At 37.5% G+C, this 26982-nt stretch overlaps 3 protein-coding genes and 1 long non-coding RNA gene across 4 annotated transcripts in view; all 4 read left to right on the forward strand.

Annotated features, from left to right (window-relative positions):
• The first annotated feature begins 863 nt into the window (after positions 1-863).
• Positions 864-2650, forward strand: LOC115219424 (protocadherin gamma-B1-like). Its single transcript, XM_029789587.2, has 3 exons — positions 864-993; positions 1204-1844; positions 1904-2650. The coding sequence occupies exons 1-3, from the start codon at positions 864-866 to the stop codon at positions 2648-2650; spliced, it is 1518 nt and encodes a 505-aa protein (XP_029645447.2).
• Positions 2651-4141: 1491 nt separating this feature from the next.
• LOC115219425 (protocadherin beta-15-like) lies at positions 4142-24448 on the forward strand. Its single transcript, XM_029789588.2, has 6 exons — positions 4142-4393; positions 9102-11539; positions 11918-12062; positions 12227-12305; positions 13097-13266; positions 24426-24448. The coding sequence occupies exons 2-6, from the start codon at positions 9140-9142 to the stop codon at positions 24446-24448; spliced, it is 2817 nt and encodes a 938-aa protein (XP_029645448.2). The 5' UTR covers positions 4142-4393; positions 9102-9139.
• On the forward strand, positions 11976-12378 carry LOC118766108. The gene is made up of 2 exons (XR_005002034.1): positions 11976-12062; positions 12227-12378. It is a non-coding gene; the product is annotated as an uncharacterized LOC118766108 (long non-coding RNA).
• Positions 13119-26982, forward strand: part of LOC118766125 — a 38336-nt gene continuing 24472 nt past the window's right edge. Inside the window, exons 1-2 of the mRNA XM_036509401.1 lie at positions 13119-13266; positions 24426-26863. Of these exons, the coding sequence (XP_036365294.1) occupies positions 24464-26863 (2400 nt within the window). The 5' untranslated portion in view covers positions 13119-13266; positions 24426-24463. The remainder of the gene's footprint in view (positions 13267-24425; positions 26864-26982) is intronic.

Below are 26982 nucleotides of genomic sequence, written 5' to 3' on the forward strand. Positions count from 1 at the left end.
AATAGAATGTATTTACAAATTTATATATATATATATATATATATATATGTATGTGTGTGTGTATACATATATATATATATATATATATATATATATATATATATATATATATATATATATATTACCATTGACCTGTTTGCTATTATTTGCATAAGTTATTTTATTTTCAATACTGCTGTTGTCTTTTGTAGCAATTTCTCCTGCTCAAATGTGATGAAGAATTCCAGACATGACAGCATATATTGGTCTACTGTGTCTTCTACATTTACTGATCACTCTTGTACTGTCCATAGATATTACATACCATGTCAAGGAAGAAGGCAGACCTCACACCTATATAGGAAACATTGCTGTTGACTCCAACTTATCACACCCTCTCACACATCAACAACACACTCTCATTACATTTACACAACTACAAAGGACAGTCGAGAGTGGTTCTCACTTATTTAATGTCACCAACTCAGGAAAACTCTACACTACTCAAACACTGGATGCTGAGTCTCTGTGTACATACAACAAAGAATGTTCCAGAATAGTTAAAGTCGCAGTGAGGAAAGAAGAAACATTTATGAAAATTTAAGAATAAAATATTAATAGAAGACATCAATGACCATTCTCCAAAATTTCCAAAGAATGAAGTCACAATTCAGTTTTTTGAAAGAGACAGTAAAGGAGATAAAATACCTCTTCCAAATGCAGTTGATGAAGATATTTCGATAAAGAATTCTCAAATTAGATATACAGTTAAGAAAAGTAAAAGAGAAGCATTTTCTCTCTCTATCACAAAGCGACATGATGGTGTATTCATACCTGAATTAATATTAGAAGATAAATTAGACAGGGAAGTGAAAGACTCATATATGTTCACTCTACAAGCTACAGATGGAGGAAATCCTCCCAACACAGCTACAATCAAGGTACACATATCTGTAACAGATGTCAATGATAATACACCTGTATTTTCACAGAAACTCTACAACATCTCTATAAGTAATTCACATCAAAGACATTTACCAATCCTAACTTTAAAAGCCACAGATCAAGATTCTGGAGACAATGGAAAGATTTCTTATCATTTCAACCATAAAACATCTCGAAATATCCAAAAATATTTTGTATTAAATAAGAAGACCGGAGATCTATTTTTACATGACAATTTTCAGTTTAGTAAAAAGCAGACATATAAATTATTTATTGAAGCACAGGATGAAGGGAGTTCACCCTTAAGTTCTGTAACCAAAGTCCAGATTCACATAATTAATAACCAAAATACTGCTCCATTGATAAACGTAGATTTTGTATCTCCTTTATCAGAGAGCTCAGCAGCAGTTTCAGAAGCAAGTAAAATTGGTAGTTTTATAGCTTATGTTATGGTCACTGACACTGATAGTGGACCTAATGGTGAGATTATCTGTGATTTAAAACATGATAAATTTAAACTTGCCAAAATAGATTCTAAAGAATATAAAATGGTTGTTAAGGGCCATCTTGACAGAGAAATGAGGGACCACTATAAAGTATCTATTGTGTGTCATGACATGGGGTCACCTCAACTAGAAAGTAAAAAATATTTCTCTGTCAAAGTAACTGATGTCAATGATGTAGAACCACATTTTACCAAAGAGACATTCCAATTCCTCACCTATGAAAACCAGAAAGTTGACTTCCCTATTGGCTTCATCAATGCTACAGACCAAGATCTTGGAGATGGAGGCCAACTTACATATTCTATCATCAATGATAACAACAATGATAACATTCCTTTCCAACTGACAAAATATGGATTCATTTCTACATCACAATCAATAGATCGAGAAATGAAAGACATCTATAAGTTCAAGGTTTTAGTGAAAGATAATGGAACACCTTCTCTCAATGACACTGCCAATATTGTTATGAGATTCTAGATAAAAATGATAATGCTCCGTATTTTACGTTTCCTAATAATGACCCTTACAATCTCGATGTCCACTACCATCCACACAGTAAGAAGGACATCACAATTCTGAAAGCATCTGACAAAGACACTGGAAACAATGCTTTCCTCACATATGGAATACTGAGATCCAATGATAAAAACCTGTTTACAGTGAACTCACACACTGGTGTGTTATCTTTCTCTCGCTCAGTTTACCAAAATGATGCAGGAACATATGAGCTGCAGTTTATAGTGAAAGACGGTGGTACTCCAGTTCAATCAGCAACAACTGCTATCATACTAACACTGTTTGTTAGTAATGATACATCTCCAATGTTGACTGCTGTGCCATTCCAGTCTGGTCACGACCTGAATATGACTTGGGTAATTATCATTGTAGCAGCAGCTGTAATACTATCTGTGGCTATTGTAGTGTCCATAACACTGTGTGTTTTCAGATGTATTAATCACACAAATAACTCACCCACAACAGCAGAGAATCCCAACTTTCTCTCTCAGACTGAGATGAGACAATTACTGTATCAGACTAACAATCCTGTTGCAATAACGAGAAATGCAGAAGAGATATTTAACCGAAATCTTCAGACAATAAAATCTAAAAGTCAGTTTTTTCTGGAGATGGAACAGACACCAGATGAGTGGAAATTCTCAACAACACAAAGGAGACTTCCACCTGTGCCTCAGGTAAATATTATTTTGGATAATTGATGTTTCTCTGCTTATTATTATAAAGGTAGAAGTATTTTATCCATTATTCACGTATGTACAGTTATTACTGCAAAAAAACTCAACTTCAGTCCCTCAGACTGTTTTATTAGGATTGATCTAAACTTGTATTTATACAAGATTCCACTTTCTACTATCCACAGAGATGTGATTCAATCCATAGTCAAGACGTCGTACCAGTTCCATCATGTCTTACAACAGTGACACCTTAACATCCCAAAAGGACAGAGAAGCTAGCAAGAGTAATGGCAAGACTAAACCATATGATGAGATACCTGCAGAACCAGGTAACTTTTATCAAAACATAACATATAAATGTAATTGCCTTTATTACTGTAGGACAATATATAATGTTATGCTTAGTGTAATACAAGATCAATGTTTCTATCTTTATATATTGGAGTTGTTATATTGAAATGTAATTTGTGTTTGTATATTTGATATTTTGCAGAATATACCAATGACAATCCAGTGGCAGCCACAATACTAAAGGGACAACAAATACAAGATACCTATCTACAGCCAACATAGTAGATGTTCCATGACTATTGTTAAATGATTCTCTCACACACCAAATCTTATACAATACTATATATTCATATAAAAATATCAACTCTATGTTTCTTTCACACATAAGGGGCCTATATTGGCATCTCTTATAACCCCCAATTTACCCCTTGATACTTTAAATTTCAACAAAAACCCTAGATTACCATAGTACATTATTATAAAATAGTAATTTTACTCTCAGTTTTCTTTTAAGGATTTCATTAAAAATAGATAACTTAATTGAATCATCTTAAAATTTTATTCATACTATGTTTTCGTTGGAGACCAATTCTAACATATACCTTCTGCTATTTTACTTTTATTTACAACTTTTCTCTTAGCCTTTTCTTTTTTTCAACTCTAGAAGTATTTTTACCAATTACCATCCTTATAGATGGATAATTGTTGTAGTGGTAAATAGTTCACCTTTAAAAGTTTAAGATAGATAGCATACTACAAACACATAGTTTTGTTAAATTTTAAAATTGAAAACATCAAATATTGGAGATAGATTAGAATATTTCTAAAAAATCCATTTTTGTTTTCAAAATGATTATTTGGAAAATTTTCATTTCCATGTTTAAAATTAGGTTAATTTATACTTGAATTGAAACAAACTTTGAAAGTAGTCAAAATATGGTTGTCTCTACTAAAATTTTCATCTGTTTGAAAAAAAAAGATTTTTAGTTTCTTAGCATGAAATATGTAATATAGTAATATTATTACATATCAACTATGAAGTTCCTTTTGTTTAACATGATTTCTGTTACTTGATGTGTTTGTGTGACACAGACATCATTGCAGTAATTTCCTATTGGATGAGAGAGATTTTCTATATTTCTTTCAATATTGAAAGTGAGGCTGATAGCTTTTTTCTTTGTTCATCATACACACAATTGTGTGTGTGTGTGTGTGTGTGGAGGACATAGGGTTGTAACTAGCACACACCAGCATCTGGCTAACATCTCACCTCCCACTACATACAGCAACTGTCACACTATTATATCAGCAGTTACACAGGAACAGCAGCAGCAGTAACACAGGAACACTACTACAACAGCAGCAGTACCACTATAATACCACTACAGCAGCAGCAGCAGCAGTTAGAGTGGAACACTACAGCAGGATACACATCATCCATCACACACAACTACAGTGAAGGATTAAACAATGCAGGTAAGTCTCCCTCTCTCTCCCTTTCTTCTCTTTATTATCTTTTCATATTCATTATAACATTTATATTATTTGTGTTTCTAGTGAAAGACAGGGTAAGGATAATATCTAAAATGTCTGCCATGTTGTATATATACAGGGACTGGGACAGTGGAGGATCGAGAGATCTAGCCATCACTTCCACCATTAACAACAACTGCAGTAGACATTGTAATATAATTACTTCAAACTGGATTATGTCTTTTAATGTTAGAATCATACAAGACACATTATACAAGAAATATTAGACTATATACATATGTATTGCTATGATATATTTTACATACAATAGTGGTCTAATTTAATCCAAACTACCTGCATATAAATTTATTTAACCGTTAGAAAACACTGATTGATAGCCAATAACATTGTGTGTTAATAACGTATGTCAGTATAGTTTCTATCTGTTTTGTCGTAATAATTCACTAATTAGCTTTAATGAACTGTAACAGAACATTAATATCTATCTTTATGTGTATGTATGTGTGTGTGTGTGTGTATATATATATATATACATGCCTTGTTAAATATCCATTCTATATTTCTTTGTATATAATAAACTAAGAATATTTCATTATCATCATCATCATCTCATTATTACTATTTTTATTATTTAGACGGCAATAAATATAATTTAGTGTTGATTTACTTTTTAAGATATTTAGTGTGTAATATAAACTGATGATATTGTCCTGTGTTGCTAAAATATATTAACTCTGACAACAATTGATGAATTCTGAAGATTTGTTGAGAATTTTATGAGAATACCATCATCTGCTTTCTACAAACTGACATTACATTGTTATAGTTATTATAATATAACAAAATATTTCTCAAATATATTATATGTAGCAGTATGTTATGAAGCCTACTTATCGTTTGTAGTAAATATTGTTTAAAATAGTTTTGTTGTGATTTATTCAATTTAAAATTTCCACATATTATATGGAAATTATGATTTTTTTTTTTAAGCAATTTGCGTTTTATTATCTTAATCTTTCTTTTATTAAAGATACGTTGTAAAACATTTCTACATAATTTTATAAATTATTTTGTCCCTGTTATTAATGTCACTATATCATTTTTAATAATTGTTGTCAAAATATGTATTATGAAGAAAGTTTTCTGCATCCCACAACAAGATTATTTAAGTTCTGTCACTAGAACAATATTTCTTTCTTCCTTCAAATTCCAACCCACTCAGTACTTTCACTAACATAGAGCTTAACCATATCATTAGTGCTCCATCCACTCATTGAACTCCCACCATCTACTATTATTTTGTTCCTTATGCACCTTTTTTCCTATGATTCACTATTAGCAAAGAACTAGAACAATATCTTTCTCTGTGTTTATTATACACTGTTAAAAAGCTAATGCAGTACACATTTTTACTGTGCAATTTTGTAAACACTAGTGAACCATTCCTACTTGTTGTTCAACATTTATTATTATATTTTACATACATTAACACCCAGCTATGGATCCAGTGCTTAAAAGAAGTGCTTCGCACAAACGTCTCTCAGACACACAGCGTTCAAATTAAGAGTGGGTGCTGAAAAGTTCCTGGCTTTAAGTAAAAGAAAATACAATAAATTATGGCTTTATTCAATATATTCTCTCTTATTCAACACATTCAACATATTCCCTCTCAGATTTACAAAATGCAGTGGTCATTCAGTTGTTCTAAGCCCTGTAAAAGAACTCAGAAGGTTGGACCTCCAACCAGACCTTTCATAATACCCTTAAAGCAAGGAACTTTTCAGCACCCCCTCATATTTCAGAAAATCAAATTTATTTGTAAAGAACAATGTTTGGTGTTTGAGTTTTATGCTACAAGAACTGTCTCCTTTATGCATTGAAACATGGCTGGGACCATATTAGGTCAGATAATTACAATAAATGAAGAGAAACTAGTAAAATGGCTTGCTAGTGTTTACCAAAACCTTATGCCTCTTCTAGCACCACCAAAATAAGAGAAGTATGCCAAATTTAGTGGTGGAATTCAGTACCTGGCCATAGGTAACTGAAGGTAGACTATACTATTAAGAAATAACATTTTCTTATGTATTTTAAATGGATACAAATTGCTCTTACACCATGTGATGTGTATGAATGTTTGTGTGATCTCTATTAGTCACTTTCTCACTATTCAATCTGCACTCATCCTCTCTTGTTCTCTGTGCCATGTCACGTGTGTTACAAGAGATGTTATTTGACTTACCTGTATCCACACAGCCCTACCCCATCCTTATCACTCTACATCCCTTGCCCATCATACAACCAATGTGTAAGGGATTATGTCACCCAATACATTCCACCATTATTCTTTTTGTACTGCCAGTCATTTGTCATCACTCTCTTTCCTCAGAACCACTTGTTATTGACATCTGTCACTCACACTTACCAATGTTCTCCTCTATTACCATCCATCACCCTCCCTCTCTCAACCTTTAATCACTCACTCAACTCAATCACTCTTTTTCTTCTTCTATCCTGTCATCCCCTTGTCATTTGTGTTATGATGGACATGACAACCTCTCTAGTGCAGGTGTCACAATAACATACGCACAGTCCACTCTGTAAAGTGGCTAGTGAATGAGTTGAGGCATTAAGCCATAGACACCTGAACAAAAATGAGACATACAAGTGAGATATAGTCTTCTGAACCATTGTAGAGGACTGTAAACTCTGAATATAACTAGACTCAGACTTTTCCAACAGGTTCTAGCATAGAAAAGAGATGCAGAATGGCATTGAGGATAATGTGTGGAAGTTATTAGGTAAAGTTTGTCCTCTGGTAGTTTAGCGGATAATAAGAATATTTAAAATAGCAACCATCAAAATGCGGTGTCACCGTGACCCTGAAAGGATCACAAGAAATAGCTTAAATAAGAACAAAAGGGCTTCACATCAATACTGCTAAGAAATCACTCATTAAAGCCAACATGCTACAGTTTGGAACAGAACCATCTTCATCATCATCATCATCATCATCGTTTAACATCCCCCTTCCATGCTGGCATGGGGTGGACAGTTTGACAGGAGTTGTCCAGGTGGGAGCCTGCACCATGCTTCTAAGTGTGTTTGGCATGGTTTTTACAGCTGGATGCCCTTCCTAACACCAACCACTCCATAGAGTGGGCTGAGTGCTTTTTATGTGACACTTGCACAGATGAGGTCAGTTTTGGCATGGTATTTTACAACAGGATGCCCTTCCAAATGCCAATCACTTTACAATCCAGTGTCATTTCCTCTGTGAGGCAACACATCCTGAGATCAGTTCTCACCATTTCATCCCATGTCTTCCTGGGTCTCCCTTTTCCACAGACACCATCCACTTTCAGTGACAGACACTTCTTTATACAACTGTCTTCATTCATACACATCACATGTCCAAACCATCATAGTCTTCTCTCTTGCATGCTGCATTTGATTCCTTTTATACCCAACTCTTCTCTCAACACATTTGCGCTTTATCATCCATGCACATTGACACTGCATATCCAGTGGAGCATACCACTGTTGTTCCTCTCTAGTCTACAAGTGTCCTCTGCATTCAGAGCCCATGTCTCACTGCCATGGAGTATAGCTATTCATATACATGCATCATACAATCTACCTTTCAAGCTAAAAGAGAGTCCTTTTGTTGCCAACAGAGGTAATAGCTCTCTGAAATTTCTCCATCCTATTTGTATTCTAGAAACAATACTTTCAGAGCATACACCAACACCCCACCACCCCATTGCTAATTTGGTACCTGTTTATAGCCAGTTACACTGGCCATTGGGGAGTTAGGTATCCTGGTTATGAACACAATACAGAGCTAGAGATTGCTCTTACTTTCAAGTGTAATCTTTTAGCTACAATTTTTAATATATATAATGTGTGTGTGTGTAAATACACACACACTTTATATGGTCAATTAATTCATAGGTGTTTAATTGTACTAAATTTTAAAATACTTAGTGTTTCATTTAAACAATGTACTGCATCTGTCCCGACCAATATTTTGGTGAGACTGTGTATCTCAATACAACTAAAACTATTTGTTCAGTACTTATCAGAGTCAGATGAGCACTGAATCATCGAAACATTGCTTTCGCATAGTGACACATAATATTGTTTTTAAATGAGTTAGTCTGAAAGATAAATAATGAGACATATTGATAATTCAGTATAAAAGCTATGAAGGTGATGGGATGGTGGAATTGTTAGCTTGCCAGGCAAAATGCTCAGTGGCATTTCATCCATTTTTACATTCTGAGTTCCAATATTGCCAGGGCCAACATAGCATTTCATCCTTTCGGGTTCAATAAATTCAGTACCAATTGAGCACTGGAGTACATGTAATCAATTTACCCTTTTCCCCAAGTTTGCTTGCAAAATTTGAAACCTGTATAAAAGCTACCATGGTGCTTGTATATTCCACAAAGATAACTCTTACTCACTAATGAATGTCACATCAGGAAAAGATGGTTTTTAAATTGTACATTTGGGTATAATAGAATGTATTTACAGATATATATGTGTGTGTGTGTGTATACATATATGTGTGTGTGTGTGTGTGTGTGTGTGTGTGTATACATATATATATATATATTAACATTGACCTGTTTGCTATTATTTCCATAAGTTATTTTATTTTCAATACTGCTGTTGTCTTTTGTAGCAGTTTCTCCTGCTGAAATGTGATGAAGAATTCCAGACATGACAGCATATATTGGTCTACTGTGTCTTCTACATTTACTGATCACCCTTGTACTGTCCATAGATATTACATACCATGTCAAGGAAGAAGACAGTCCTCACACCTATATAGGAGACATTGCTGTTGACTCCAACTTATCACACCCTCTCACACATCAACAACACACTCTCATTACATTTACACAACTACAAAGGACAGTCGAGAGTGGTTCTCACTTATTTAATGTCACCAACTCAGGAAAACTATACACTACTCAAACACTGGATGCTGAGTCTCTGTGTACATACAACAAGGAATGTTCCAGAATAGTTAAAGTAGCAGTGAGGAAAGGAAAGACATTTTTAAAAATTCTTAAAATTAAAATATTAATAGAAGACATCAATGATCATTCACCAGAATTTCCAAAGAATGAAATCACAATTCAATTTTTGGAGAGAGACTTTGAAGGTTCTAAAATACCCCTTCTAAATGCCATTGATAAAGACATTTCAATAAAGAATTCTCAAATTACATATGTGATTAAGAAAAGTAAGAGAGAAGTATTTGCACTCTCAATTGAAAAGCGGTATGATGGTGTTTTCATACCTACTCTGACTTTGAAAAGCAAATTAGACAGGGAAGTGAAAGACTCATATATGTTGACCCTGGAGGCTAAAGATGGAGGGTACCCTCCCAAAACAGCTACACTCAAAGTACACATATCTGTAACAGATGTCAATGATAACATACCTGTATTTTCACAGAAATTCTATAACATCTCTATAAATAATTCACATCAAAGACATTTACCAATTCTTACTTTAAAAGCCACAGATCAAGATTCTGGAGACAATGGAAAGATTTCTTATCATTTCAACCATAAAACATCCCAAAATATCCAGAAATATTTTGTATTAGATAAGAAAACTGGAGATTTATTTTTACACAATAATTTTCATTTTAGTAAAAAGCAATCTTATAAATTATTTATTGAAGCACAGGATGAAGGAAATCCACCCTTAAGTTCTGTAACCAAAGTCCAGATTCACATTATTAATAACCAAAATACTGCTCCATTGATTAACATAGATTTTGTATCTCCTTTATCAGAGAGCTCAGCAGCAGTTTCAGAAGACAGTGAAGTAGATAGTTTTATAGCTTATGTTATGGTCACTGACAATGATAGTGGGCCTAATGGTGAGGTTATCTGTGATTTAAAACATGATAAATTTAAACTTGCCAAAATGGATTCTAAAGAATATAAAATGATTGTTAAAGGCCATCTTGACAGAGAAATAAGGGACCACTATAAAGTATCTATTGTGTGTCATGACATGGGGTCACCTCAACTAGAAAGTAAAAAATATTTCTCTGTCAAAGTAACTGATGTCAATGATGTAGAACCACATTTTACCAAAGAGACTTTCCAATTCCTCACATATGAAAACCAGAAAGTTGACTTCCCTATTGGCTTCATCAATGCTACAGACCCTGATCTTGGAGATGGAGGCCAACTTACATATTCTATCATCAATGATAACAACAATGATAACATTCCTTTCCAACTGACAAAATATGGATTTATTTCTACATCACAACCAATAGATCGAGAAATGAAAGACATCTATAAGTTCAAGGTTTTAGTGAAAGATAATGGAACACCTTCTCTCAATGACACTGCCAATATTGTTATTGAGATTCTAGATAAAAATGATAATGCTCCGTATTTTACGTTTCCTAATAATGACCCTTACAATCTCGATGTCCACTACCATCCACACAGTAAGAAGGACATCACAATTCTGAGAGCATCTGACAAAGACACTGGAAACAATGCTTTCCTCACATATGGAATACTGAGATCCAATGATAAAAACCTGTTTACAGTGAACTCACACACTGGTGTGTTATCTTTCTCTCGCACAGTTTACCAAAATGATGCAGGAACATATGAGCTGCAGTTTATAGTGAAAGACGGTGGTACTCCAGTTCAATCAGCAACAACTGCTATCATACTAACACTGTTTGTTAGTAATGATACATCTCCAATGTTGACTGCTGTGCCATTCCAGTCTGGTCACGACCTGAATATGACTTGGGTAATTATCATTGTAGCAGCAGCTGTAATACTATCTGTGGCTATCGTAGTGTCCATAACACTGTGTGTTTTCAGATGTATTAATCACACAAATAACTCACCCACAACAGCAGAGAATCCCAACTTTCTCTCTCAGACTGAGATGAGACAATTACTGTATCAGACTAACAATCCTGTTGCAATAACGAGAAATGCAGAAGAGATATTTAACCGAAATCTTCAGACAATAAAATCTAAAAGTCAGTTTTTTCTGGAGATGGAACAGACACCAGATGAGTGGAAATTCTCAACAACACAAAGGAGACTTCCACCTGTGCCTCAGGTAAATATATTTTGAAACAATCCAGTTGTTGCATCAAATTTCTTTACAATATTCCTGCAAACATATTTTATACATCGTGTTTATTTCCATGTTGTGTTCCATTCCTTATGTCTTTGTCATGAAACACAATGGCTTTTTCATAATTTTACATTTTACAGAAGAAATAGACAGAATTACATGGACTTCATTAAACTTGTATCTTTGTCTTGTTTATTCTAAGTTTATTTTAATTAACCAAGAAAAAGTTTATTATAATCTTTCTGCTCATTTTAAATGCATTCCATTCTTGTGTCATACCAGGGACATTCTAGAATATAAATGCACGTGTTTCTTCTTTTTAACATTATGCTTCACTCTGCTTTGTTTTCTAATCAACAGAGATGTGATTCAATCCATAGTCAAGGACGTCGCACCAGTTCCATCATGTCTTACAACAGTGACACCTTAGCATCCCAAAAGGACAGAGAAGCTAGCAAGAGTAATGGCAAGACTAAACCATATGATGAGATACCTGCAGAACCAGGTAACTTTTATCAAAACATAACATATAAATGTAATTGCCTTTATTACTGTAGGACAATATATAATGTTATGCTTAGTGTAATATAAGATCAATGTTTCTATCTTTATATATTGGAGTTGTTATATTGAAATGTAATTTGTGTTTGTATATTTGATATTTTGCAGAATATACCAATGACAATCCAGTGGCAGCCACAATACTAAAGGGACAACAAATACAAGATACCTATCTACAGCCAACATAGTAGATGTTCCATGACTATTGTTAAATGATTCTCTCACACACCAAATCTTATACAATACTTTATATTCATATACAAATATTAACTCTATGTTACTTTCACACATCACACGTAAAGGGCCTTACAGTGGCATCTACTATGACCCCTTTCTTACATCTCTGATACAATAAATACAATAAAAACCTAACTTTATTATAACATAGTACATTATTATAAAAGCATTATTTTACTGTCAGTTGTAGTATAGATATTTCCTTAAGCATAAGTCTATTAATTTTAGCTTTCCTAAAATAGATTTAATTAATTTAGCTCTTGAATATTGAATTTGTAATGATCAAACATTTTCTATCTTCTCCCTGAAGTTCAGTCTGTTTTTCTTTTAGAAATTGCTCAATTGTCATCTCATATTAACTTATACAACTTGGATGAAACACAGAAATATAATTATTAATTATTTTAATAGAAGTTCCTTTTTACTAAGACTAAATATATAATAAAGTCATACTACTAATTATACCCCTGTAAATTATCAAGCTGCTTCAGTGTAACATGAATTCTCTTATTTGCTATGTTTGTGTGACACAGACATCATTGCAGTCATTTCCTATTGGATGAGAGAGATTTTCTATATTTCTTTCAATATTGAAAGTGAGGCTGATAGCTTTTTTCTTTGTTCTTCACACACACAATTGTGTGTGTGGAGGACATAGAGTTGTAACTAGCACACACCAGCATCTGGCTAACATCTCACCTCCCACTACATACAGCAACTGTCACACTATTATATCAGCAGTTACACAGGAACAGCAGCAGCAGCTGCAGTAACACAGGAACACTATTACAACAGCAGCAGTACCACTATAATACCACTACAGCAGCAGCAGCAGCAGTTGGAGTGGAACACTACAGCAGGATACACATCATCCATCACACACAACTACAGTGAAGGATTAAACAATGCAGGTAAGTCTCTCTCTCTCTCTTTCTCTTTATTATCTTTTCATATTCATTATAACATTTATATTATTTGTATTTCTAATGAAAGACAGGGTAAGGATAATATCTAAAATGTCTGCCATGTTGTATATATACAGGGACTGGGACAGTGGAGGATCGAGAGATCTAGCCATCACTTCCACCATTAACAACAACTACAGTAATACAATCACTTCAAACTGCATTACGCTTTTTAATGTCAGAATCATACCAGACACATTATACAAGAAATATTAAATTATATATATTCCTATGTTATATTTTATATTAAATTTTGGTGTTGTATAGTCCAAATGAGGTATATATATATATATATATATATATATATATATATATATATATATATATATATATATATATATATGTATATATATATATATTTGTCAGAAAACATCAATATCCAATAAGACTGGCTGTTAGTATAGTTTCTTTCTGTGTTGTTGTTATAATTCACTAATTTAACCTTAATCTTTATTTAGGTTTAATGAACTCTAACAGATTACAAATATACCTTTCTATATTCCCTGTTAAATATTCATTATATATGTCTATGTATACAAAAAAATTAAAAAGTTTTTTTATTATTATTATTATAATTATTATTATTATTATATTATTATTATTATTATTATTATTATTATTATTATTATTATTATTATTATTATTCAGTTGACAATAAATATAATGTAGTGTATATTTGTTATTTAAGATATATTGTGTGAGATATAAACTGATGATATTGTCGTGTGTTGTTAAGATATATTTATTCTGACAACAAGAGATGAATGTTGTAGATTTGTTGAGAATTCGTCAAGAATAGTATCATATTCTATGTACAAACTAATATACATTACATTATTATAGTTGTTATTTCATAACAAAACATTACAGAAATACATGTAGAAGTATAATATAAAACCTGCATATCATATCTAGCAAATAAGATTGAAAATATTTTTGTTTTGATGTATTCAATTTAAACTTTCTATATATTACATGGAAATTATTATGGGTTCGTTTCTAGGGGTTTTTTTAACATCTAATATTTTATTATGTCTATCTTTCTTTTATTGTAAAATATTTTTGTGCAATTTCATAAATTATTCTTTCATATTAATGTCACTGTGTTCATTTCAATATCAAAAAATGTATTATGAAAAATGTTTCCCACACCCTACAACAAAGTACTTTAAGCTCTGTCAGTGTTTGAAATAATGAAACTAATCTCAGCTCTTTTAGAAAAATATTTCTTTCCTTCTTCAGATTCCAACCCACTCAATACTTTCTTTAACACAGAGCTTGGACCATATTATTAGTGCTCCATCCACTCTTGAACATTCACCATCTACCATTTTTTGTTCCCTATGCACATCTTTTCCTTTGATTTAGTGTTAGCAAAGAACTGGAACAATTTCTTTCACTCTGCGTCTTCTTCATATGCTATTAAACAGTCAGTATTGTTGACATTTTCAATGCAATTTTGTAAACACTAATGAACCATTCCTACTTCTTGTTCAGCTTTCATTATTATAATTTACATACATTACCACTCAGCTATGCTACTGATATATATATGGAGTGTTTCACTCAAAGGTCTAACAGACACACAGCTGTCAAATTATTTCTGAAGAGTAACTTTATATGTTAAAAGCAATATTTGGTCTGAGTTTTACACTACAAGAACCATCTTCTTTTTGCATTGGAACATGGCTGCGACCGTTTTAGACCAGTTTATTCCAATAAATGTAGAGAAACTAGTAGAAAGGGCTTGCTAGTGTTTACAAGAGCACACCAAAATCTTATGCCCCTTTTAGCCCCACTGAAATAAGAGAAGGAGGCTGGTGCACTGATCTGGAAAGTATGCCAAATTTAGTGGTGGAATTCAGTTACCTGTGGCCAGGTAACTGAAGGTAGACTATACTATTAAGAATTAACAGCTTCTTATGTATTTTAAATGGACACAAATTGCTCTTACACCATGTAATAGTTTGTGTGTGTTTGTGTGTGATCTCTATTGGTCACCTTCTCACTACTCACTCTGCATTCACTCTTTCTTGTTCTCTGTGCTATGTCACCTGTGTTACAAGAGATGTTATTTGACTTACCTGTATCCATATACCCCTACCCCATCCTTATCCTGACATCTCTTGCCCATCATACAATGTATAAGGTATTATGTCACACAATACATTCCACCATCATTCTTTTTGTACTGCCAGTCATTTGTCATCACTCTCTTTCCTCAGAACCACTTGTTATTGACATCTGTCACTCACCCTTACCATTGTTCTCCTCTATTACCATCCATCACCCTCTCTCAACCTTCAATCACTCTTTTTCTTTTACTATCCTATCGTCCTCTTGCCGTTTGTGTTATGATAGACATGACAACCTGCACAAGTGACTAGTGAATGAGTTAAGGCATTCAGCCATAAAACTGTATTTTAACTTCTAAAGACTGGGTTGCCCTCTTCAACCACCTGGTCAGCATAAATATAACAGCATCTGTGCCAATCAGTGATTAAGAATGAACAGACTTTAATGTCTATTGTCCATGCTGGCATGGCTTGGATGGTTTGACTGAGTACTGGCAAACCAGATGGCTACACCAGGCTCTAATCTGATCTGGCAAGGTTTCTATAGCTGGATGCCCTTCCTAACGCCAACCACTCTGAGAGTGTAGAGGGTACTTTTTATGTGCCACCAACATGGGCCAATCATGTGGTTCTGGCATCGCCCACACTCAAATGGTGCTTTTTACATGCCACCAGCATATGTGCCAGTCTGGCGGCACTGGCAATGACCACACTTGAATGGTGCTTTATATATGTATGTATGTATGTATGTATGTATGTATGCATGTATGTAAATTAGAAAAAAACACCTTTTATCAATTCAACAATTATTATTATTATCATTATTATTATTATTATTATTATTATTATATATATATATATATATATATATATATATATATATATCATCATATACACACACATATATATATATATATATATATATATATATATATCTACACACACATATATATATATATATATACACACACATATATATATATATATATATATATATATATATATATATATATATATATATATACACACACACACACACACACACATATATATATATATATACACACACACACACACATCTATATATATATATATATACAAAATAAGAAAATGGAGAAATACATCGAAATCAAATATCAATTATCAGATAATACTCAATCACATACTTTATTAAACCACCACATAAGAAACTATAAGGTTAAACATAATAATGCAGGGTAAAGCAGTGTACATGAAGGAGTGTACATAAAATAGTAATATTATACAATAAGTAGAATACGTATAATAGAACATAAATATAAGTACACATAAATACAAATATAGCAGTATATTGGATATATGGTATCCCATGGTGGGTTGCATTTACAACCCCTATCTCAATTTGAAAATATATATATATCATCATCATCATCATCATCATTTAGCGTCCGTTTTCCATGCTAGCATGGGTTGGACGGTTCAACTGGGGTCTGGGGAGCCCGAAGGCTGCACCAGGCCAGTCAGATCTGGCAGTGTTTCTACAGCTGGATGCCCTTCCTAACGCCAACCACTCCGAGAGTGTAGTGGGTGATTTATGTGCCACCGACACAGGTGCCAGACGAGGCTGGCGAACGGCCACGCTCGGATGGTGTTTTTATGTGCCACCGACACAGGTGCCAGACGAGGCTGGCAGACGGCCACGCTCGGATGGTGTTTTATGTGCCACCGACACAGGTGCCAGATGAGGCTGGCGGACGGCCACGATCGGATGGTGTTTGTTACGTCCCCAAAGCACGGAGGCCAGTCTATGCGGTACTGGCTACGGCCACGTTCGGATGATTTTCTTGTGTGCCACCGGCACTGGTACCACAAAGATACAAATTCCATTTATGTTCATCTATTTTGATTTGTTTTGATTTGATTTGATTTTCACTTGCCTCAACAGGTCTTCACAAGTGTCACAAGAAGGAAGGTATGCACAGGTGGACTGACTACGTCGCCGGGTCTTCGGATGGTGTCTTTATGTGCCACCGACACAGGTGCCAGATGTGGCTGGCGAACAGCCACGATCGGATGGTTTTCTTGTGTGCCACCGGTACTGGAACCACAAAGATACAAATTCCATTGATGTTCATCTATTTTGATTTGGTTTGATTTTCACTTGCCTCAACAGGTCTTCACAAGTGTCACGCGTGTCACACACTTGCCTCAACAGGTCTCCACAAGTGTCACACACTTGCCTCTGCCTCAACAGGTCTTCACAAAGTGTCACACACTTGCCTCTGCCTCAACAGGTCTTCACAAGTGTCATAAGAGGGAAGGTATGCACAGGTGGACTGACTACGTCGCCGGGTCTTTGGATGGTGTTTTTATGTGCCACCGACACAGGTGCCAGGTGAGGCTGGCGAACGGCCACGATCAGATGGTGTTTGTTGTGCCCACAGCACGGAGGCCAGTCGATGCGGTACCAGCTACGGCCACGTTCGGATGGTTTTCTTGTGTGCCACCGGTACTGGAACCACAAAGATACAAATTCCATTGATATTCATCTATTTTGATTTGGTTTGATTTCCACTTGCCTCAACAGGTCTTCACAAGGGTCACACACTTGCCTCAACAGGTCTTCACAAGTGTCATAAGAGGGAAGGTATGCACAGGTGGACTGACTACATCGCCGGGTCTTCGGATGGTGTCTTTATGTGCCACCGACACAGGTGCCAGACGAGGCTGGCAGACGGCCACGCTCGGATGGTGTTTTTATGTGCCACCGACACAGGTGCCAGATGAGGCTGGCGGACGGCCACGATCGGATGGTGTTTGTTACGTCCCCAAAGCACGGAGGCCAGTCTATGCGGTACTGGCTACGGCCACGTTCGGATGATTTTCTTGTGTGCCACCGGCACTGGTACCACAAAGATACAAATTCCATTTATGTTCATCTATTTTGATTTGTTTTGATTTGATTTGATTTTCACTTGCCTCAACAGGTCTTCACAAGTGTCACAAGAAGGAAGGTATGCACAGGTGGACTGACTACGTCGCCGGGTCTTCGGATGGTGTCTTTATGTGCCACCGACACAGGTGCCAGATGTGGCTGGCGAACAGCCACGATCGGATGGTTTTCTTGTGTGCCACCGGTACTGGAACCACAAAGATACAAATTCCATTGATGTTCATCTATTTTGATTTGGTTTGATTTTCACTTGCCTCAACAGGTCTTCACAAGTGTCACGCGTGTCACACACTTGCCTCAACAGGTCTCCACAAGTGTCACACACTTGCCTCTGCCTCAACAGGTCTTCACAAAGTGTCACACACTTGCCTCTGCCTCAACAGGTCTTCACAAGTGTCATAAGAGGGAAGGTATGCACAGGTGGACTGACTACGTCGCCGGGTCTTTGGATGGTGTTTTTATGTGCCACCGACACAGGTGCCAGGTGAGGCTGGCGAACGGCCACGATCAGATGGTGTTTGTTGTGCCCACAGCACGGAGGCCAGTCGATGCGGTACCAGCTACGGCCACGTTCGGATGGTTTTCTTGTGTGCCACCGGTACTGGAACCACAAAGATACAAATTCCATTGATATTCATCTATTTTGATTTGGTTGGGTCACACACTTGCCTCAACAGGTCTCCACAAGTGTCACACACTTGCCTCTGCCTCAACAGGTCTTCACAAGTGTCACACACTTGCCTCAACAGGTCTTCACAAGTGTCATAAGAGGGAAGGTATGCACAGGTGGACTGACTACATCGCCGGGTCTTTGGATGGTGTCTTTATGTGCCAGATGAGGCTGGCGAACGGCCACGATCGGATGGTGTTTGTTGTGCCCACAGCACGGAGGCCAGCCGATGCGGTACTGGTTACGGCCACGTTTGAGTGGTTTTCTTGTGTGCCACCGGCACTGGTACCACAAAGAATACAATTCCACTGATGTTCATCTATTTTGATTTGTTTTGATTTGATTTGATTTCACTTGCCTCAACAGGTCTTCATAAGTGTCACAAGAAGGAAGGTATGCACAGGACTGACTACGTCCCAGGTCGGGGCCACGGGTTATGGCCTGACTAGTCTTGCCGGGTCTTCTCATGCACAGCATACTTCCATAGGTCTCGGTCTCTAGACATTTCCTTAGTGAGACCTAAAGTTCGAAGGTCGTGCTTCACCACCTCGTCCCAGGTTTTCCTGGGTCTACCTCTTCCACAGGTTCCCTCCACTGCTAGGGTGTAGCACTTTTGCACACAACTATCTTCAGCCTTTCTTGTCACATGACCATACCAGCGCAGCCGTCTCTCTTGCACGCCACAACTGACGCTTCTTAGGTTCAACTTTTCTCTCAAGGAACTTACACTCTGACGATTATGAACACTGACATTACACATCCATCGGAGCATACTGGCTTCATTTCTTGCGAGCTTACGCATATCCTCAGCAGTCACGGCCCATGTTTCACTACCATGTAGCATGGCTGTACGTACACATGCATCATACAGTCTGCCTTTTACTCTGAGCGAGAGGCCTTTTGTCACCAGCAGGGGTAAGAGCTCTCTAAACTTTGCCCAGGCTATTCTTACTCTAGCAGTTACACTTTCAGCACACCCACCCCCGCTACTGACTTGGTCTCCTAGGTAGCGGAAGCTATCAACTACTTCTAGTTGTCTCCCTGGAACGTGGCAGAAGTTGGTCTCTGCATATTTCCAGTGTTTATTGCTCCTGAGCATTTGCCACAGACAAAAACTATTTTCCTAGTTAGCCTTCCTTTGACATTGCTGCACCTCTTATGTGTCCATAGCTTACACTTGGTGCATCTTATAGAGTTTCTACCTACACCTTTTTACAGATCGAGCAGGGCCATCTACCTGAAGGCGTTTGTGATTGATCTACCTTCCTACTTATTAGGACTTTGGTTTTGGCTAGGTTGATTCTAAGGCCCTTCGATTCTAATCCTTGTTTCCACACCTGAAACTTCTCCTCCAGTTCTGATAGTGACTCAGCAATTAGAGCAAGGTCATCAGCATAGAGGAGCTCCCAGGGGCAACCTGTCTTGAATTCCTCCGTTATTGCCTGGAGGACTATGATAAATAGGAGGGGACTGAGGACTGAACCTTGGTGGACCCCAACCTCTACCCGGAATTCTTCACTGTACTCGTTGCCAACCCTCACCTTACTAGCAGCGTCTCTGTACATGGCTTGCACAGCTCTCACCAACCATTCTTCTATCCCTAGTTTCCTCATTGACCACCAGATAAGGGACCGGGGGACCCTGTCAAAGGCTTTCTCCAAGTCAACAAAAGCCAGGTACAAGGGCTTATCTTTGGCTAGGTATTTCTCCTGCAGCTGTCTTACCAGGAATATAGCATCAGTAGTACTTTTCCCTGGCACGAACCCAAACTGCATATCATCTAAGGTAACTCTCTCTCTAATTAGTTGGGCTACAACCCTCTCCGTAACCTTCATTACCTGATCCAGCAGCTTGATGCCCCTGTAGTTATTTGTCTCTAGGGCGTCGCCTTTACCTTTGTAGCAGTTGACTATTATGCTGCTACACCAGTCATTGGGTATGACCCCCTCGTGTATCACCTGGTTAACTATACGGGTGACTAAGCTATAGCCGACACCACCAGATATTTTGAGCATCTCTGCAGTAATTCCTGATGGGCCTGGGGCTTTCCCTGTTTTCATGCTTCTAATTGCCTTATCTACTAAGGAACTGTTAACTCGGATTGCTGGTCCCTCTGTTGGGTCGACATTCGGCAGACTCTCTTTATCCCATTCATTTTCTTCATTCAGCAACCTATCATAGTGGCGTCTCCAAGCCTCTCTCTTTGCACCCTCATTAAGTGCAAGTGAACCGTCCTCCTTGCGAACACATTTCTCTCCTACCACGTCACGATTCTCTCTCACACACTGTCTTGCAACACGAAATACCTCAAGTCTTTCATCCTCACGACGCAGGACATTGGCAAATTTTTCCTTCTCTGCTTCCCCTCTGGCTAGATAGACCTGTCTCCTGGCTTCCCTTCTGGCAGACTGATACACTTCCCTGCTACCACCGTTCTTCCAGGCCTTCCAAGCCTGTTTCTTTTGTCTAATAGCCCTGTCAACAATATTGTTCCACCACCACGTTATTTTGGGTCTTAAGGGGACTTTGCACCAGCCACAGATCTGGTCAGCGGCTTTCAGCAGGTTGTCCCTGAGAAGCGTCCTGTTGTCTTCTACCCCATGCGTAGCTATACTCCCTTCCATTTCGTCTAAGGCTTCAAATAACATATCTCTAAATCTCTGTCCATTCGCAGGGTCTTTAAGCTTCCAGACCCTTCTTCTCCATGTTGGTCGTCTTCTAGTCGCCCTCTTAGTCCTGATCCTAAAGTCACTAACTACCAGTCTATGTTGTGGGGTGCATTCTTCACCTGGGAAGGTTTTGGCATTTATAAGCAGCCATCTTTCCCTTTTTCTGGCAAGGATGTAGTCGATTTGGCTAGTATGCCGGCCCGATCGGTAGGTGACCAGGTGGCTTGTCGGTTTCCTGAAGTTAGTGTTGCAAATCATAAGACTATTCGCATCGCAGAACTCCAGCAGCCTGGTTCCCTCCTCGTTGCGGGAACCATAACCGTAGCCTCCATGCACGCCATGGAAGCCCCCAGCACATCGTCCAACATGCCCATTGAAGTCACCAGCCACAAAGAGAAGGTCCCTGTCGTTCGTCAATGATGTGGTCTGCAGTAGGGTGTCATAGAAACAGTCTTTCTGTCCATCAGGTAGCCCTGGCTGAGGGGCATAGGCCGATATAATAGTTGCTAAACTATGGTGGAGCACTAATCTAATCTTAATTATTCTGTCACTTACTCTGACTACCTCGATTACCTTATCTACCCATTTTTCGGCGATAAGCATGCCCACACCCCCGACTCCGTCAGTATTCCCAGCCCAGAAAATCTTGTACCTCTGTCCTTTGCCTGTGAGGAACCTAGCAGAACCTCCTCTCCACCTCACTTCTTGAATGCAGCATATATCAACCCACCTCCGTTCAAGCAATTCAACTATCTCGCCAGATCTGCCTTTCAGTGTGCCGACGTTGAGGGTGCCAACCCTGAGGCTGTGGGTGGGGGTGGAAGTGGTATTGGTCCTAATAGCGTCATATATATATATATATGAATGTGTGTGTATATATACATTATATACATACAAGGTGGTGTTAAATAGTTCCTGGACTAATTTTGTTGTGCAAAATGGCAGTATACAGTTGCATGTGCAGTGAGAGCTAGCAGTGACCTTTATGAGGCTGTGTAGTGAGTAACATAACTGGGTTTACTTCACAAGTTGTTAAATTTGTGTTTTTGTGATCACATGTTTGCAGTAGTCTGTGATTTTTTCATAGTCAGGAAGTTGGAACAAAAAAACTGTTGTGAAATTTTGCATTAAACTTAGGAAGTCTACTACAGAGACATTGAGCATGCTTCTGCAATCTTATGGCAATGAGGCAATGGGTTATATGCAATATTTCAAGTCACACAAGTACTTTAAAAGTGGAAGAACATCCCTGAAAGACAATGAACAATCTGGAAGACTTGCCACTTTTATATGAAGTATATGAAGTATATCTGAATGATAAATAATGAGACATGTTGACAATTCAATTCAGGCTGTTTTATTCTGTAGAGATAAGTCTACCCATTAATGATTGTCACATTTCCAGGGAGAAAAACTAGAAATAGTTGATAGTTTCCGTTACCTAGGTGACCAAGTCAGCAGCGGGGGCGGGTGTGCTGAAAGTGTAACTGCTAGAGTAAGAATAGCTTGGGCAAAGTTCAGAGAGCTCTTACCTCTGCTGGTGACAAAAGGCCTCTCGCACAGAGTGAAAGGCAGACTGTATGATGCGTGTGTACGAACAGCCATGCTACATGGCAGTGAAACATGGGCCGTGACTGCTGAGGATATGCGTAAGCTCGCTAGAAATGAAGCCAGTATGCTCCGATGGATGTGTAATGCCGGTACTCACACTCGGCAGAGTGTAAGTACCTTGAAAGAAAAGCTGGACCTAAGAAGCATCAGTTGTGGTGTGCAAGAGAGACGTTTGCGCTGGTATGGTCATGTGGCGAGAATGGATGAAGATAGTTGTGTGAAAAAGTGCCACACCCTAGCGGTTGAGGGAACCTGTGGAAGAGGCAGACCCAGGAAAACCTGGGACGAGGTGGTGAAGCACGACCTTCGAACTTTAGGTCTCACTGAGGAAATGACTAGAGACCGAGACCTCTGGAAGTGTGCTGTGCGCGAGAAGACCCGGCAGGACAAGTGAGTCCATAACCCGTGGCCTTCTACATGGGATGGAGCCAGCCTACGTATGCATACCTTCCCTTCTTGGGACACAAAACTCTACTTGTGAAGACGTGTTGAGGCAAGTGAGGATCAGAATCGAAATCGATCAATGGAAATTGCGGATGTGCTACCAGTGCCGGTGGCATGTCGAAACTCTGCTTGTGAAGACCCGTTGAGGCAAGTGAGGATCAGAATCGAAATCGATCAATGGAAATCGATCAATGGAAATTGCAGATGTGTTACCAGTGCCGGTGGCATGTAAGAGAACTTTCCGTTTCGCGACCGTTGCCAGCACCGCCCCGTTTCGTGTCCATTGCCAGCCTCGCCTGGCCCTCGTGCCGGTGGCACATAAAAAGCACCATCCGTTCGTGGCCGTTTGCCAGCTCTGTCTGGCACCAGTGAGGGTGGCACGTAAAAAGCACCCACTACACTCACGGAGTGGTTGGCGTTAGGAAGGGCATCCAGCCATAGAAACACTGCCAGATTTGACTGGGCCTGATGAAGCCTTCTGGCTTCACAGACCCCAGTAGAACCGTCCAACCCATGCTAGCATGGAAAACGGACGCTAAACGATGATGATGATGATGATGATGACATCAGGAAAAGAGAGTTATTAAATTGTACAGTGCGATGTAACATAGAATATCTACAAATGTATGTGTATATAACATGAACCCATTTGTTATTATTTCTATAAGTTATTTTACTTTCTATTTTCCTCTTTTCTTTTGTAGAAATTTCTCCTGCTAAAGTGTGATGAAGAATTCCAGACATGACAGCATATATTGGTCTACTGTGTCTTCTACATTTACTGATCACCTTTGTACTGTCCATAGATATTACATACCATGTCAAGGAAGAAGGCAGACCTCACACCTATATAGGAGACATTGCTGCTGACTCCAACTTATCACACCCTCTCACACATCAACAACACACTCCCATTACATTTACACAACTACAAAGGACAGTCGAGAGTGGTTCTCACTTATTTAATGTCACCAACTCAGGAACACTATACACTACTCAAACACTGGATGCTGAGTCTCTGTGTACATACAACAAGGAATGTTCCAGAATAGTTAAAGTAGCAGTGAGGAAAGGAAAAACGTTTATGAAAATACTTAAAATTAAAATATTCATAGAAGATGTCAATGACCATTCACCAAAATTTCCAAAGAATGAAATTCCAATTCAATTTTTGGAGAGAGACCTTAAAGGTACTAAAATTCCTCTTCCAAATGCCATTGATGAAGATATTTCAATAAAGAATTCTCAAATTACTTATATGATCAAGAAAAGTAAAAGAGAACCATTTTCTCTCTCAATCAAAAAAAGACATGATGGTGTCTCCATACCTGAATTAATATTGGAAGATAAATTAGACAGGGAACTCAAAGACAAATATATATTGACCTTGGAAGCTAAAGATGGAGGGTACCCTCCCAAAACAGCTACACTCAAGGTACACATATCTGTGACAGATGTCAATGATAACACACCTGTATTTTCACAGAAACTCTACAACATCTCTATAAATAATTCACATCAAAGACATTTACCAATTCTTACTTTAAAAGCCTCAGATCAAGATTCTGGAGACAATGGAAAGATTTCTTACCATTTCAACCATAAAACATCTCGAAATATCCAGAAATATTTTGTATTGAATAAGGAAACTGGAGATTTATTTTTACATGATAATTTTCAGTTTAGTAAAAAGCAATCATATAAATTATTTATTGAAGCACAGGATGAAGGGAGTCCACCCTTAAGTTCTGTAACCAAAGTTCAGATTCACATTATTAATAACCAGAATAGTGCTCCATTGATTAACATAGATTTTGTATCTCCTTTATCAGAGAGCTCAGCAGCAGTTTCAGAAGACAGTGAAGTAGATAGTTTTATAGCTTATGTTATGGTCACTGACACTGATAGTGGACCTAATGGTGAGGTTATCTGTGATTTAAAACATGATAAGTTTAAACTTGCCAAAATAGATTCTAAAGAATATAAAATGATTGTTAAGGGCCATCTTGACAGAGAAATAAGGGACCACTATAAAGTATCTATTGTGTGTCATGACATGGGGTCACCTCAACTAGAAAGTAAAAAATATTTCTCTGTCAAAGTAACTGATGTCAATGATGTAGAACCACATTTTACCAAAGAGACATTCCAATTCCTCACCTATGAAAACCAGAAAGTTGACTTCCCTATTGGCTTCATCAATGCTACAGACCCTGATCTTGGAGATGGAGGCCAACTTACATATTCTATCATCAATGATAACAACAATGATAATATTCCTTTCCAACTGACAAAATATGGATTCATTTCTACATCACAACCAATAGATCGAGAAATGAAAGACATCTATAAGTTCCAGGTTTTAGTGAAAGATAATGGAACACCTTCTCTCAATGACACTGCCAATATTGTTATTGAGATTCTAGATAAAAATGATAATGCTCCGTATTTTACGTTTCCTAATAATGACCCTTACAATCTCGATGTCCACTACCATCCACACAGTAAGAAGGACATCACAATTCTGAGAGCATCTGACAAAGACACTGGAAACAATGCTTTCCTCACATATGGAATACTGAGATCCAATGATAAAAACCTGTTTACAGTGAACTCACACACTGGTGTGTTATCTTTCTCTCGCACAGTTTACCAAAATGATGCAGGAACATATGAGCTGCAGTTTATAGTGAAAGACGGTGGTACTCCAGTTCAATCAGCAACAACTGCTATCATACTAACACTGTTTGTTAGTAATGATACATCTCCAATGTTGACTGCTGTGCCATTCCAGTCTGGTCACGACCTGAATATGACTTGGGTAATTATCATTGTAGCAGCAGCTGTAATACTATCTGTGGCTATTGTAGTGTCCATAACACTGTGTGTTTTCAGATGTATTAATCACACAAATAACTCACCCACAACAGCAGAGAATCCCAACTTTCTCTCTCAGACTGAGATGAGACAATTACTGTATCAGACTAACAATCCTGTTGCAATAACGAGAAATGCAGAAGAGATATTTAACCGAAATCTTCAGACAATAAAATCTAAAAGTCAGTTTTTTCTGGAGATGGAACAGACACCAGATGAGTGGAAATTCTCAACAACACAAAGGAGACTTCCACCTGTGCCTCAGGTAAATATTATTTTGGATAATTGATGTTTTTTTGTTTATTATTATAAAGGTAGAAGTATTTTATCCATTATTCACGTATGTACAGTCATTACTGCAAATAAACTCAGCTTCAGTCCCTC

The sequence above is a fragment of the Octopus sinensis genome, linkage group LG14 (genome assembly GCF_006345805.1).
Source record: "Octopus sinensis linkage group LG14, ASM634580v1, whole genome shotgun sequence".
Taxonomy (NCBI): domain Eukaryota; kingdom Metazoa; phylum Mollusca; class Cephalopoda; order Octopoda; family Octopodidae; genus Octopus; species Octopus sinensis.

Coding starts and splice junctions, on each gene's coding strand:
- LOC115219424 (XM_029789587.2), top strand. CDS start 864: ATGTTCACTCTACAAGCTACAGATGGAGGAAATCCTCCCAACACAGCT. Junction 994..1,203: donor ACTCTACAACATCTCTATAA/GTAATTCACATC, acceptor TATTTATTGAAG/CACAGGATGAAGGGAGTTCA. Junction 1,845..1,903: donor AAGACATCTATAAGTTCAAG/GTTTTAGTGAAA, acceptor TATTGTTATGAG/ATTCTAGATAAAAATGATAA.
- LOC115219425 (XM_029789588.2), top strand. CDS start 9,140: ATGACAGCATATATTGGTCTACTGTGTCTTCTACATTTACTGATCACC. Junction 11,540..11,917: donor GACTTCCACCTGTGCCTCAG/GTAAATATATTT, acceptor TCTAATCAACAG/AGATGTGATTCAATCCATAG. Junction 12,063..12,226: donor TGAGATACCTGCAGAACCAG/GTAACTTTTATC, acceptor GATATTTTGCAG/AATATACCAATGACAATCCA.